This window comes from Muscardinus avellanarius (assembly GCF_963383645.1).
Source record: "Muscardinus avellanarius genome assembly, chromosome: 1".
Classification (NCBI taxonomy): Eukaryota; Metazoa; Chordata; class Mammalia; order Rodentia; family Gliridae; genus Muscardinus; species Muscardinus avellanarius.
In genome coordinates, this window is record NC_137786.1 from 126,268,679 (window position 1) to 126,282,144 (window position 13,466).

The window sequence follows — 13,466 nt, forward strand, 5'->3', positions numbered from 1 at the left end:
TCTTGCTCCTGTGGGGGGGGGCCCAAAGCACAGGTCACCTGCCATTCTGCTCCATAGCAGAGTTAGTGGGGAAATGGGGACTTGAGACCCAGGAGGCCTGGCTGGCCTTGGCTGTGGGTTGGTGAGGGAGGCAGGGCCCATGCAGAGGGCCACTGTGTGGGCCAGCTGTAGACCATTGTGCCACAGAGGGCATCTTTGGGCGAGGAGTAGCATGCCCGACACGCAGCTCTCAGGCTTCGGTCATGGCTGCCCCTGTGAGCCCAACACCAGCATCCCATCCCCTTCTCAATGGCTCCAGGAATCTCACCCTCCCCTGAGGTCTGCCAGAGGACAGAAAAATCTGACCCCGTCTCAGACTGTCATTCGAAGCCAGCTAGACAGTGGGGCTTGCTGGGAGAGACAGACAGTACAGAGTCAGAGAGACCAAGATGACAGAAATTCCGGGCCCCAGCTGGGCATGGGGAAGCACACTTGTAATACCAGTACTTTGGAGGCTGAGACAAGAGAAACACAGATTTGCAGCCAGCCTTATCTACTTAGTGAGGCTGTCAGCAACTTAGTGAGGCCCTATTTTAAAATAAAGAATAAAAAACAGGGCTAGGGTGTAGCTCAGAGGTAGAATGCTCCTGGGCTCAATCCCCAGTACCACAAAGAAAAAAGGAAAAGAAATAGAAGAAAGAAAGAAAGAAAGAAAGAAAGAAAGAAAGAAAGAAAGAAAGAGAGAGAGAGAGAAAGAAAGAAAGAAAGAAAGAAAGAAAGAAAGAAAGAAAGAAAGAAAGAGAAAAGAAAGGAAATGCTGGGTTCCCTTCCATCTCCAGACTCCAGAGTTCACTGGTCAAATCTCGTAGGAGCATGAATGGTGCACCTACTTTATGCTGAGCACAGTCCATGGTCCTCTCCTCTGGGTCTGCCCCGCAGGTCCTATCCCTCCTCAACTGTGCATTATAGATAGAGCGAATTATTTGGTAAATCATTCATGAGTAATCAGGGCAGAGAGGGTAACAGGAGAGCAGGGGTGGAGGCATCAGAAGGCTGAGGTTGGCAACCTGAGCCAGACCCCTGTCCTCCCAGGGCTGGCTGTGTTCTGGGAAGAGGGGCCCCAGGAGCTGGGCAGGAGCCTCAGGAGGGTAACATCAGGGAGATGGGGCCATGGTGGGAGAGAGAGCCTGGCACAGACCCACCGGCCTCCTGCTGCTGCTGCGCCTCTGTCTTCTGCACCTAGGGGCTTCAGGTGAGCGCTACTCAGACCCCTTCCCACCCTGCGTGGCCATTTCCCACTGTGCCCCATATTTCTTCCCTGGGGACCTTCCTTTTGCATTTGCACAGCCATTCAATGAGGTCCATCCATCTGCTAGACATTTAACCAGCCACATTGAGCAACTGCTACACACAGGTGGGTCACAGCACTCACATGCCCCTGAGAAGCTGTTCTGAGAGCTTAGGAGCTCAGCACCTTATTAAATGCCGGCCCAACCTGGCCACATTCCAGGGGATGAGGAATATGGAGCCCAGACCAGGCTGGGGTTGAAGGCCAGACCCTGAGCAGAGGCCATGCCGAATGACTTACCCATGGGGACTTAACTCTAGCTGTTGATATTCTGAGAACTATAGGAGAACAAGGATGAGAGCTCAGTTGTCCTTGCAACCCAGGCACTCGGCGCTCCATCATTAGTTGATGGATGGGACAGGCGGCTATCCCCTTCCCCTGGCTGCCACAGGAAGGAGGTGGGGTCAGGCTCTGGAACCCTTACAGAGCCCTCCAAACCCTGTCTGTTCAGTGGCTGTGTAGACCTCCTGTATCTCAAGGGTCGTCAGTGACATCACGGTCATCAGACTGCCTTTGGGGTACTGGTTACAAATATAGATCCCTGGGACCTGGCCTCTCCCCACCCTGAGGATTCTGACTCAGCAGTCTGCAGTGAGGCCCTTGACTCTGTATTTTTGTCAGATGGCTTGGTGGCTCTGGGAGAGTGGAGAGCTGTGGAGCTCTGTTCTGTCAACCTTCCTTCAGTTTATTTATAGTGAAGTACATAGGCCTTGCCCAGCAGCTCCAGAATTGCCTGTGCTGTTTATTGCGCCCTATGAGCCACCTGGGACTGCAGAGCCATAGAGGGTCTGGGCAAGAGGTGGGAGGGACAGGAAAACCCAGAGCAGCCCAGGTGTCCTGAGGTGCTCCTCTGTCCCCAGGTCAGCCCCATCCAGCCCCCGGGCCCCCCGAGGAGGAAGCCATGTCCATCCGAGGAGTGCGAGGCAGCTCCGTGGAGCTGGTCTGTGGCTCGGGGCCCAGCTCCGCGGTGGTGCTCTGGAGCTTCATCCCTCTGGGCTCTCTGGTTCCTCGGCCCGTGGCCGTCATGAGTGGAGACTCAGCCAAGGTGGAGGCCGGGTCCTCAGCCCTGGGGGTCGTGAGTCTGAGGAACAGCAGCCTGGTGCTGGGGGAGCTCCAGGAGGGTGCCCGTGGCCACTTCCTGTGCCAGGCTCTGCACGTGTCAGGCGGCCAGCTCCACACCACCTATTCATACATCACACTGGCCGTGCTGGGTGAGGTGCCCTGCCGGGGGGCAGCTGCTCTGCGTGCTGCTCTGAGTGCTTCTGTGTGTCTCTTTGCATGTGCTTCCTATTCCTGCTAAGTTGCTGAGGTTAGTCTGAAACCTGTAATCCTGTCTCGCCCTTCCAAATACTGGGATTACAGGCAAGGGCCACCAAACTCTCCCATGCTTCCTTTACTTCTTGCATGTACTGGGCCAGGAGCTAAGGGATGCTCCTCCCAGGGAATGAGGTAACCTGGGGTTGTAGGGAAGGGACATTTAGGTGAGCCCATGACCAGCAGGGTTGGGGTTACTGCCAAAGCAGGCATGGGTCTATGACAACAAACCCAGGGCCTCTCCCTCCTTCGACCAGTGCCCGTTTCCAAGCCTCAGGTGCACCTGAGTGAGCCATCCCCCGTGGAAGGAGTCACCGTGGTGGCCACATGTGCAGTACGGGAGGGCACGGAGCCTGTGGCCTTTGCCTGGCATCATCGGGCAGTCCGAGGCTCTGGAGAGGCCCCGGTGGGGGTCGCGGAACCATTGCTCCTGCTGGATCCTGTCAACCGGACGCACCTGGGCTGGTATGTGTGCAGCGCCAGCAATGCTGTCAACAGGCTGGGCAGCGATGGAGCCTTCTTGGATGTCATGTGTGAGTCAGATTGGGAAGGCTGGCAGCCCTCTCCCCACCCATGCTTGGCTGCCTGCCACGTCTCAGAGCTCCCTCGACCCCTTTACCACAGGATGCCCAGCCCTCCATGTGCTGTGCCCATCTGCTCTGCTAGCAGAGTTTTTAACCTTTTTATGACCATGAGTCCTTCTTCCCAGGAAAATATGTGCACATTTATATGCATGAGTTTACCCATAATTTTGGGAGTGACCCAGAAGGTTGACCTTTGGGTTGAGCACGGAGGACTCTAAGGGTTCAAGTGAACCCCAAGGAAACAGAATCAGGCTGCAATGGGAAGAGAAGGCAGCAAGCTGGTCAGAGGCAGAGGCTGAGAGTCCCAAGTTAGGAACCAGACGCCCCACAGGAAACATGGAGACGAGGATGGTCTAGAGCTCGCTGTCCAATATGGTGGCTACACGTGTGTTTTTCACCACTTGAGATGTGGCTAATCCAAACCAGCTGTGCTGTTAGTGCAAAGCTTACACTTAATTTTGAAGACTCATTCTGAAAGCCAAAATATAAAATAGCTCAGTGATAACTTTTAGATTGATTATATATTGAAATAATAATATTCAGGATATATTCAGAGAAATGAATTATATTATTAAAATGCTGAGCTTATTGGTAATTGTAGTTGCTTGATTGGGTTTGGATATTAATTTTACTAAAATTTGGCGAGAAAATTTAAAACAAAGTCTGTGAGTCACATACATTTATTGGGCGGGGCTGGTCCAGGGGTTTTCAGGACCCATGGGCATCTCTCTGTCTTAATGGCGGTGGCTTGTGGGAATTGTAAACTGAGGACTGTGGAGAAGCCAGGTGAACAGGAGTTCTTGGGAGGAAGGTGGGAGCAGAAGGAAAGCAGATGGAGAGCTCAGTCCCCTCTGGAAGTCAGGGAGAACTTCAGGGATGGAGCTGGGAAAGCAGGAGGAGGAAACCCAGGCCAGTGAGAAGGACTGGCTGCAGGACACTCTGCAGTCCAGAGGGAGCAAGAGTCCCAGTCCCAAGTAGTCCCTCAGTCCTCAGCACACCAGGCCTCTCTTCTGCCTAGTAAGCTCTTGTATGCTCCACTGCAGCCCCCAACAGCCCCTCAAGAAAGCCTCTGGTGTCACTAGGGGCTTCCCTGAGTCCCCATAGCACAGGGCACCCACCCCCAGCAACCCGATCACTCTGCACGGTGCCTGTGGCCCCCGGGGCTGAGCTACTGGAGGGCTGGTGTGAGGGTTAAGGCAGAGCTGGCGCCCACTGCATGCTCATGAAGCAGATGAGAAAAATTCAGCAATGATTCTGAGAGGGAAAGAGGGGATGGGGACTGGGGAGGTGTGACAGATCTTCCTCGCCACCAGATGGTCCTGACAAACCGGTGATCACCGTGGAGCCGCTAGGGTTCACTGAAGAGGGCTTTTGGGCCAGTGAGAGAGAGGAAGTGACCCTGAGCTGCTTGGCTGCATCCAACCCTCCAAGTCACTACACGTGGCTCCGTGATGACACTCAGGTCCACACTGGGCCTACCTATGTCATCACCAGCGCCAGCCGCACTCACACCGGCCGATACACCTGCCTGGCCCGCAACAGCCACCTGGACACCCACTCCCAAGCTACTGTCCAGCTCACCATCTACTGTGAGTGTAGGTGGGGAGATGCCCACAGCAGGGGTGTACCCAGAGAACAAAGTGGAGTGGGGACTCAGGGAGAAGCCAAAGGGATCATGGGAAGGGCAGAGAGAGGTGAAGCCCTGGACCTTTTGAAGGGCTTTGGAAGCCTCCATCCAAAGTGATTATTCCCATGGACCCGAGGCCTATGTGGAGGCACATAGGCCTCCACATGTCTTCCACATGGCAGAGAGGCCGGGTACCCAGGGACAAAAACCAGAGTGGGCAATGGGGCCTTCTTTCCATGGGGGTTCCTCCTGCCCATCTTAGGCACCCAGCCCCTTGACCTGAGACCTCAGCCCTTTCCTTAGCAGCCCCCGGGGGGGGGGGCTGTGTCTTTCCCTACTCATCCACTTCTCCCTGCTTCCCCATCCTTTGACACACAGGCTTCCACACCCCCACCCAGGCAGGGGCTGCGGGGTGCTGGCCATGGAGCCTGCCCCAGCCCCTGCTCACCCACCTTCTCACCCAGATCCCCCTGAGGGGCAGCCCTCCTGTGCCGTGCTCCCAGGCCTTGATGCTGTGCCTTTGCTCTGCACTTGGCCTGGGGGGCTTCCAGCTGCCGAGTTGCAATGGGAAGGACCCCAGGGAACCAGCCCTACTGCCCCCAGCAACATCACCTGGAGTCACCCAGCCGCAGGGCTCCCCAACGGCAGCGTCTTCACCTGCGCCGGCAGGCACCCAGCCCAGGCACCGCCCATGCTCTGCAGGCTCAGGCTCTGTGAGTAGACTCAGGCAGAGGTCAGGGCTCTGTAGTGCAGGTGGAATGTGGGGAGGGGGCCGCCGGAGTAGAGCTCCAGAGCTCAGACTGTAAGATGTGCCATGGAGTGAGGGGGCGGCGCACTCAGCTCCCACCCAGCTCCCATCCCACCCGTGCGCTGTCGCCCCGGGTTCAGGCCTCACTAGCCCCAGCCTCCATGGTCAGCAAGCCCCGTCGACCTGACACTCTGTGTCTACTCTATTGCACATTGATCTGGAGATGGGCCCTCCTTCCTCCCCCCACGGATGGCCAAGACAGAGTTCTCCCTGAATCCCCAGAGAGTTTGTCTGTCTTTCTACCTACCTGCTGGCACCCATCAAATTATATAGTAAATATCCAGGCACGATGGAGCAAGCCTGTAATTCAACTCCTGGGAGGCTGAGATGAGAGGATTGCAGGTCTAAGGAAAGCCTCAGCAACTTAGCAAGACCCAATTTAAAAAAAAAAAAAAAAAAGGCTGGGTGTGTAGCTTGGAGAACACCCCAGGGTTCAATCTCAATCTCCAATTATATATTTATATATGTATGTATGTACAGACACCAAACACACACACACACACACACACACACACACACACACACACACACACACAATTGCTTAGTATCTCCTCCACCCTTGCCCTGCCACGTGGTCAGCCCTCCATAAATGACGAATGAGTGGATAAAGGAGCAGGAAGGCAATGGCGGAAGCAGACAGTGAAGGCACAGTGGAGGGAGGGCAGGCAGGCAGGCCTGCCGAGCACTTTCTCTGCCACAGGGTCAAGTCAGCCCTCTTTCCTTTCCAGGGGAACCTCCCCAGAGCCCCACCTGCAGGACCATGGCCACAGTAGGAGACCAGCTCATCGTGCTGAGCTGTGAGTGGCCTGGAGGCCAGCCCCCTGCCCAGCTGAGATGGCTGGATGGGCAGCAGCAGCCCCTGGGGAGCAGCAGCCCTGCGCGGGCCATCCTCCCCCTGCAGGCCCAGGGGGATCTGGCTGGCAGAGAGTTCACGTGCTGGGGCTCTCATCCACTCAGGACCCCTAACCCCCACTGCAGGCTCCAGCTGGGTGAGCAGGGCCAGCATTCTGGGTCTGGGGCAGGATAAACAGCCCTTTGGAACCAGGACAAGGGACTCTGGGGGACTGTGGCTGTGTTGGGGTGGAAAATGAGTCACCTCCCTTCCAGGCTCTCAAGGTTTGTTTTGTTTTTTTCTTTCAATCTGTAAAATGAAATAAGTTGGTTTAGGTTAGTGTTGTCCAAAATAAATACATTGAGCTGTATTTATAATTTAAAATTTTCTAGTAACCACATTTGCTTAAAAAAAAAAGCAAGAAGAGTCAGATACAATGGCACACATCTGTAATCCCAATACTTGGGAGGCTGAAAGAGGAGTACTGAAGGTTAGAGAATATCCTCAGCAGATAGAGAGACTTTCAGTAACCTAGTGATCCTGTTTAAAATAAAAAATTAAAAGGTCTTGGAGGAGGCTGAGTAGCTCAGAGGTAGAATGACCCCTAGGTACAATCCCCAGTAACACACACACACACACACACACACACACACACACACACACACACACGAAGAAACAGGTAAAACACTGAATTCACTATTCACTATACCAAATAAAATGTCATTTCAAAATAATAAAAAGTATTTATGGGCTATTTTACTTTTTCATCCAGTTTTAAAAAGCCAGTGTATTTATAATTACTGCACATCTTAGTGGCAATTTGTCACATTGCAAATGCCCAATGGTCACACATGGCTGGTGGCTATAGTATTGGACAGCACCCATCTAGGTGATGTGGAAAATACTGATTACATTCCTTACTTGCATTAATTTGCACAAGGGAGGTACCTGATTTTTATATTCTTGACTTGCTTTAATAATTCAAGTGTCAGCTGAGTATGGAGGCACATTCCCATAATCCCAGTACTTGGGAGGTTGATACAGGAGGATCCTAGGTTTGAGGAAAGCCTCGGCAAGTAGTGAGACTCTCATGAACCTAGCAAGACTCCGTTTCAAAATAAAAACAAAATAGGGCTGAGTATTGTATCTCGGAGGTAGAACACCACTGAGTTCATTCTTAAGCACCATGAAAAAAACTCATGTGTCAAGTCTCTCTCAAAAGTCAGGTGTAGTGGGAAGCTGAGACAGGAAGATTGCAGGTTCAAAGCCAGCCTTAGCAACTTAGCCATGCTCTCAGCAACTTAGCAAGACTAAGTTTCCAAATAAAAAATACAAAAGGGCTGGTGGTATTGTTTGGAGGTAGAATGCCCCTGGATTCAACCCCCAGCACAGTACCACAAAATAGAAAAGATCTTTGTCTCCCTCTCCTACTCACTTTATTTCCTTATGTCTGGTTCTTCTTTCTGTCTTCATCTGGCCTGCCAGTCAGTTTATTAATAGTGAAAAACAAAGATTTATTTATTTATTTATTTATTTATCTATTTATTTACTTATTTATTTATTTATTGTTTATTTATTTATTTATTTATTTATTTATACTGGGTATTAAACTCATGGGCCTTCTACCTCCAAGCTACAGCCCTAGCCCCTTTCTATTTATTTATTTATTTATTTATTTATTTATTTATTGGTGGTACTGGGGTTCCTGGAAACCCTTCTATCTCCGGGCTACACTCCCAGGCCTGTTTTATACATTTTTAAAATTTGGAAACGAGGTCTCTTACGCCAGTACGGCTGGCTTTGAACCTGCGCGATCCTCCTGTCTCCGCCTCCCAAGCGCGAGGATTACAAGAGTGCGCCACCACGCCCGGCCCTACTTATTCTTATTTTAGAATAGTGTTTTGCTAAGTTGCTGAGGCTGGCCTCAAATCTGTGGTCCTCCTGTGTCAGCCTCTCAAGTACTAAGTACGGGCATGCGCTACCACCTCTAGCTAAAGACAACATTACTAAATATAGAAACTTTTGAAATGTTAGAAAATCAGAGGAGCTGTCACATACAACCATTCTCACAGAATGATTTACCTCTTGGTCTGCAAAAGCTTAGTAACTAGGGTGTTTTTACGGGAGCCCTAAGAAAGTCCTCAACCCAACATATTTGCTTCTTTCTTACTAGTCTCAGGACCAGAAATTCCATCCTAGGAGATTCATTGACACTTGAGAGTCTGGGTCTTTTGTAAATCAGTTCACTAAAAGCTGAGCACCTGCTCTGGCCCTATACCATGCCTGGAGCCAGCCCAGAGGTGGTGGGCCGCTGGGGGAGGGGGCACGTGCCCAGTGCAGGGAGGGGGGCACGTTCCTGCACACATGAGCATAGCAGGACCCCTGGCTGCAGGAGCAGAGGCTGGTGTGGGGTGGGGGAGAAGCTGGAAGGAACCCTGCTGTTAGCAGCAAACCTGGAGCAGACTGTGACAGGAACTTAAGCATCTGAACAAGACAGCAGATTGGCCCAGGACAAGTGTCCTAGCCCCTTGTCTCCTCTTGTCCTCTGCTCGCCTTCCCCTCCATCGCTGGCCAGCACCTTCCCCTCAAGCCTCCTGCCAGGCTGGTCACTTGTTTCAGCTTCACCTTCTCTTTCCCCGCAGAAGCCCCAAGGCTGGTGGTGGCTGAGCCCCGGGTGTCAGTGTTGGAGGGGGGAGAGGCCTGGCTGGATTGTGCTCTTCAGGGGGGCACGCCACCTGCCCAGCTCCTCTGGCTGGGACCCCAGCGACAGCAGGTGGAGAAGAGCACTTCGGGATTCATGCTGCACCCCGGGGACGCTCAGCTTCGCCTCCAAATCCGAGACACTGACCCAGTGCGCCACGGGGGCACCTACCAATGTGTGGGCCACAATGCTGTGGGCAACAGCAGCCGGAGCGTGCTGTTGGAGGTGCTGAGTGAGTGAGAGGGTGCCCATGTGCGTGGCCAAGGGGGTGGGAGGTCTGTAGCCACAGAGAACTTTGCAGAAACACCCAAGAAGTCTCTGCTCCAAGATTTGGACACATGAGCTTCTGAGTCCCGGGCAGAGTCCCCGGAGCACAGCTCTAAGTGAGCTGGTCAAGCACGGATCTGGGGCAGTCTTGCCAGGCACGCACAGCCACAGGCAGCCCCAGTCAGCTCTGTCTCACTTTGTAGGTGAAGAAACTGAGGCTAGGTGGAACTGCTCGGGTCTCCAGCCGGCGGCCCGGTGCTTTTCGACACTGTGGGCTGCCTGCACAGGAGCAGATCTGAGTGTTCAGGTCTCCAGGTGCTGAGTGCCTGTCCCTGCCCTCACTCACCCCCAGGGTATCCAGCACCCCCCAATGTCACCATCAGCCGCCTGACTTATGGGCGGCACCGGAGAGAGGTGCAGCTGCAGTGGGCCACCCAGGGCCCCGGGAACCTGACAGGCTTTCTGGTGCAGCGGAGAGCCAGTGGCCCTGGCCCAGGAGCTGGGGCCTGGGAGACAGCAGCTGGTGACATCGAGCCAGAGAGCAGGGGCCGGCGGCTGGGAGGCCTGGACCCCGGCATCCTTTATGCCTTCCGTGTCCTGGCTCTGAATCACCACACAGCTGGGCATCCCTCGGAAGTGAAGACACCAGGTGCTGGGGCTGGTGCCAGAGAGGGACCCACTCCCCATCCCCAGGGGACTGGAGCGGGGCTCACCCTCTTCACAGGGCATTCCCTTGCTTCCCTCCTGCTGGGTCCTCCCAGCCAGTCTGTCCTCTTCTCCACCCTCTTCTCAAGTACTCTCCTCTTGGGGGACCTAGGGGAGTGGGGAGCAGGATGCTGGTGTTACTTATGAAGGGGATTCTTGCTCTGTGTCTCCATCTCATCTTCTGGGGGACAGGAGGGCTCTCGGCTCCCTCTCCATCTAGAGGAGTTCTTATTTTATGGCCTACTTACCTTTAGCTCCACATTGCTAAGATAAGAAGCCTTCTGCCTTGTGCCAGAAATGGGGGCTCTGGCTGGAGACTCAAACTATCCAGGGCACCCCTTGTGCTTCTTTCCCTGGGAGCGGGCTGATCTCCAGCTCCCTGGGTCCCCTGTATCAGCTGGAGGGGGAGGAACAGGGCGCTGCCTCCTCGGTACCCCGTAAGCCACTGTTGCCCAAGCTCAGTCGTGGCTCTAACTGCGCCCTGTGCTCTTGCCTCCCAGTGGACCCCCCCTTCAGCGCCTACCCGGCAGTGTTGGGTGCAGCGGGCACAGGAATGGTGGTAGCAGTGGTGGCCTCTCTACTGGTGTTCCAGTATACTGCTCGGCACCCACAGACTTTCCCCCGTGAGTGCATCTGAAGGGAGGGGAAGCTTGACTCCACACAGTGGCCAGGTCTAGATCTTCCCAAGGGAAAAATCCAGGCCCTCACTTAGCCGTGATCCTCTCCCCAGGGCTGGACGTTGTCTGTCAGAGTTCCAGCTCCCAAGCTCAGGCATCTCCAGAGTCCCTGCACGGAGCCCACGGGGAAGGAAGCGTCCTCCTGTGGGACTCATGCTGGGGCAACCAAGTGATGTTCCTTTTCTTTCTACAGGCCTCCGTCAGCTGCTGGTTCCCATGTAAGTATGGAACTCAAGCCACTTAGGCTCAGGGTTTCCTCTAGTTGGAAAGCAAGACTAGGGAAAAATGTTTGCCGCTAACCTTCCTCTCCCACTTCACCCGCAGGGGGGAAAGGCACCAGCAGAGGGGCACGAGGGAGGACACCGAGGTGCCCCCAGGTAAGTGCCCTGTGATGCCCAGTGCTTGGCGTGCAAGACCAATGCGGAGTCACACACACTGCTCAGTCCATCTTGTCCTCTGAGGGCAACCTGGGACATCCCGAGCTGTCTCTCTTCTCTGCCCACCTATGTTCTCTGCAGGGGCTGACACACCAACCACCACCCCAGATTCAGATCCTGCACAGGACTCTTCTGATGCTCCAGTTAGTGTCACCATTACAGTGACCACGACACCGTGAAGCCAAGGGGATGGGCCAGCTGGCCGAGGGAGGCCAGGTGCCCTTGGAAATGTGGTTCAGGCACCAGCGACCCCTTCCCACCAAATACCAACACCCAGATTGTAACCAGTGCAAGGCCAGCTGCTCTACTCCCCGGTGACCTGGCTGCAATAGAAACCCTGGCCCAGCTCGTGGAAGACGGAGGTGGCAGGATGAGGAAGATACACCTGGAAAAAAGACTTGCCGGGTGGCGGAGGGTGACAGAATGGGGGTACTGGGGATTCTAGTACTGATCAAGCTTCCAGGACAAAAAAGAAGAAGAAAAAAAAAAAGACCGTGGCTTGAACAGTTCTTAAATGTTCTAATAGACAGTTCAACTGCAGCCTGCTCAGGGAAGGGCTGATGCCGTTGCAGGTTTTGCTATGACAGGTACCATGGTGTCTAGGTGTTCTCTTTTTTCAAGCTTCAGAGTGTCTCTGACCTTGCAGTGGTCAGACTCCAAGAGTCTGACACAGAGCAGAGGTGTTCCAGAAGCAGCATCCAGCTAAGGGGCCTGGGGGAGCTGCTGGCTGACAGGGAACAGGAGCCGTTCCAGGGTCATACTCCGCCAGCATGACTCACTGGTGTGCGTGTCTGAAATCTGGGTGGAACACAAATGAACACTTGTTCAACTGCCTCCAAGAGTCAGGACTCAGATGAAAAGAAACAGCAAGAGAGCTGAGGGAGGGATGCTCTGCCAGCAAAAGGGAAAGTGGCGCCTGACAGGAGAGAGAAGGGTGAGAAGCCAAAGCAGCTTCCCTGGTTCTCACACTTGAGACTTTAGTGGAAAGGGGGCCACCACTTCCCTCTAAGCTTTGAGGAGTGGGGCTAAGATTTAAAGAAGTTATTTACATATCAGAAGTAAAATACAAAAGGGCTACATTCAAGGTGAAAGACTCTTTTGGCTGTCTGATCAGAGAAGCCTGGAAACTTCCATCTTTTAAAATTTTTATTAATTTATTTATGGTATTAGGGATTGAACTCAGGAGCATTTTATCTCATAGCTACCCCTGCCAAGCTCCCTTTTTATTTTTCGCAGTACTGGGGATGGAACCTAGGGGCATTCTATCTCTTAGCTACACCTACAGCTCTATTTTTTGAGTTGCAAAGGGCCTCACCAAGTAGCTAAGGCTGTTCGTGAACTGTGATTCTCCTGTCTCAGCCTCCCAAATGCTGGCATTACAAGTGTGCGCCACCATGCCCGGCTTAATTTATTTTTTGGTGGTACTGGGGTTCCTGGAAACCCTCCTACCTCCGGGCTACACTCCCAGACCTATTTTTTTAAATATTTTTATTTGGAAACAGGGTCTCTTAAGCAAGAAAGGCTGGTTTTGAACCTGCGTGATCCTCCTGTCTCCGCCTCCCAAGCGCGGGGATTACAAGCATGCACCACCATACCTGTCAATTTATTTTATTTTGAAAGAGTCTTCTTAAGTTTCCAAGATTGGCCTTGAACCTATGATCCTATTTCAGTCTTCCAAGTACTGGGATTATAGGCATGCACCACCATACCCACCACATCTTTTGGGGCAGAAAAACACAGTTTCTTTTGAGGAGACTATATTTCTACCTTGGAGTTTGTATTCCTCCACATGGCCCTAGGTTAATGGTAAAAACAGATGATGTGGAAAGGGGGAACCTTCTGACTCCACTCACTTCTCTTCCACCTTCCTCTCTTCTTTTAAAGAAAGGCTAAGTTACCCTAAGGGGGTCTGGTCTCTGCCTGCACATAACTCCTTTGGTTCAGGAATTTCTTCAGTCTCCCTATCAAACAACTGCCCATGATCCTAATCTTTCAGGGCCTTGATCCCCGTAGGATGGGCGGGATAACTCACTGGGCTTTGGGCTATACACAGGGGACCCATCTGAGGACTGAGGTAGAGTTTGCCAAGAGTTTCAGAGTAAAGACTTTAAACCCATCCCCAATCACAAACCATAGGCGGCTTTGTACAAATGGGGTACCTGAGTGTCCCCTCTTTCACAGGATATC

The 13,466-nt window shown here is 53.1% G+C and overlaps 1 protein-coding gene across 1 annotated transcript; it reads left to right on the forward strand.

Moving 5' to 3' along the window:
- Nucleotides 1-1,149: 1,149 nt before the first annotated feature.
- VSIG10L2 (V-set and immunoglobulin domain containing 10 like 2) lies at nucleotides 1,150-11,458 on the forward strand (the record flags this gene model as incomplete). The annotated part of the gene is made up of 12 exons (XM_080694120.1): nucleotides 1,150-1,231; nucleotides 2,188-2,538; nucleotides 2,899-3,174; nucleotides 4,539-4,814; nucleotides 5,317-5,565; nucleotides 6,389-6,649; nucleotides 9,135-9,425; nucleotides 9,813-10,109; nucleotides 10,666-10,788; nucleotides 11,036-11,060; nucleotides 11,167-11,219; nucleotides 11,361-11,458. The coding sequence occupies 12 exons, from the start codon at nucleotides 1,150-1,152 to the stop codon at nucleotides 11,456-11,458; spliced, it is 2,382 nt and encodes a 793-aa protein (XP_080550246.1).
- Nucleotides 11,459-13,466: the final 2,008 nt, after the last annotated feature.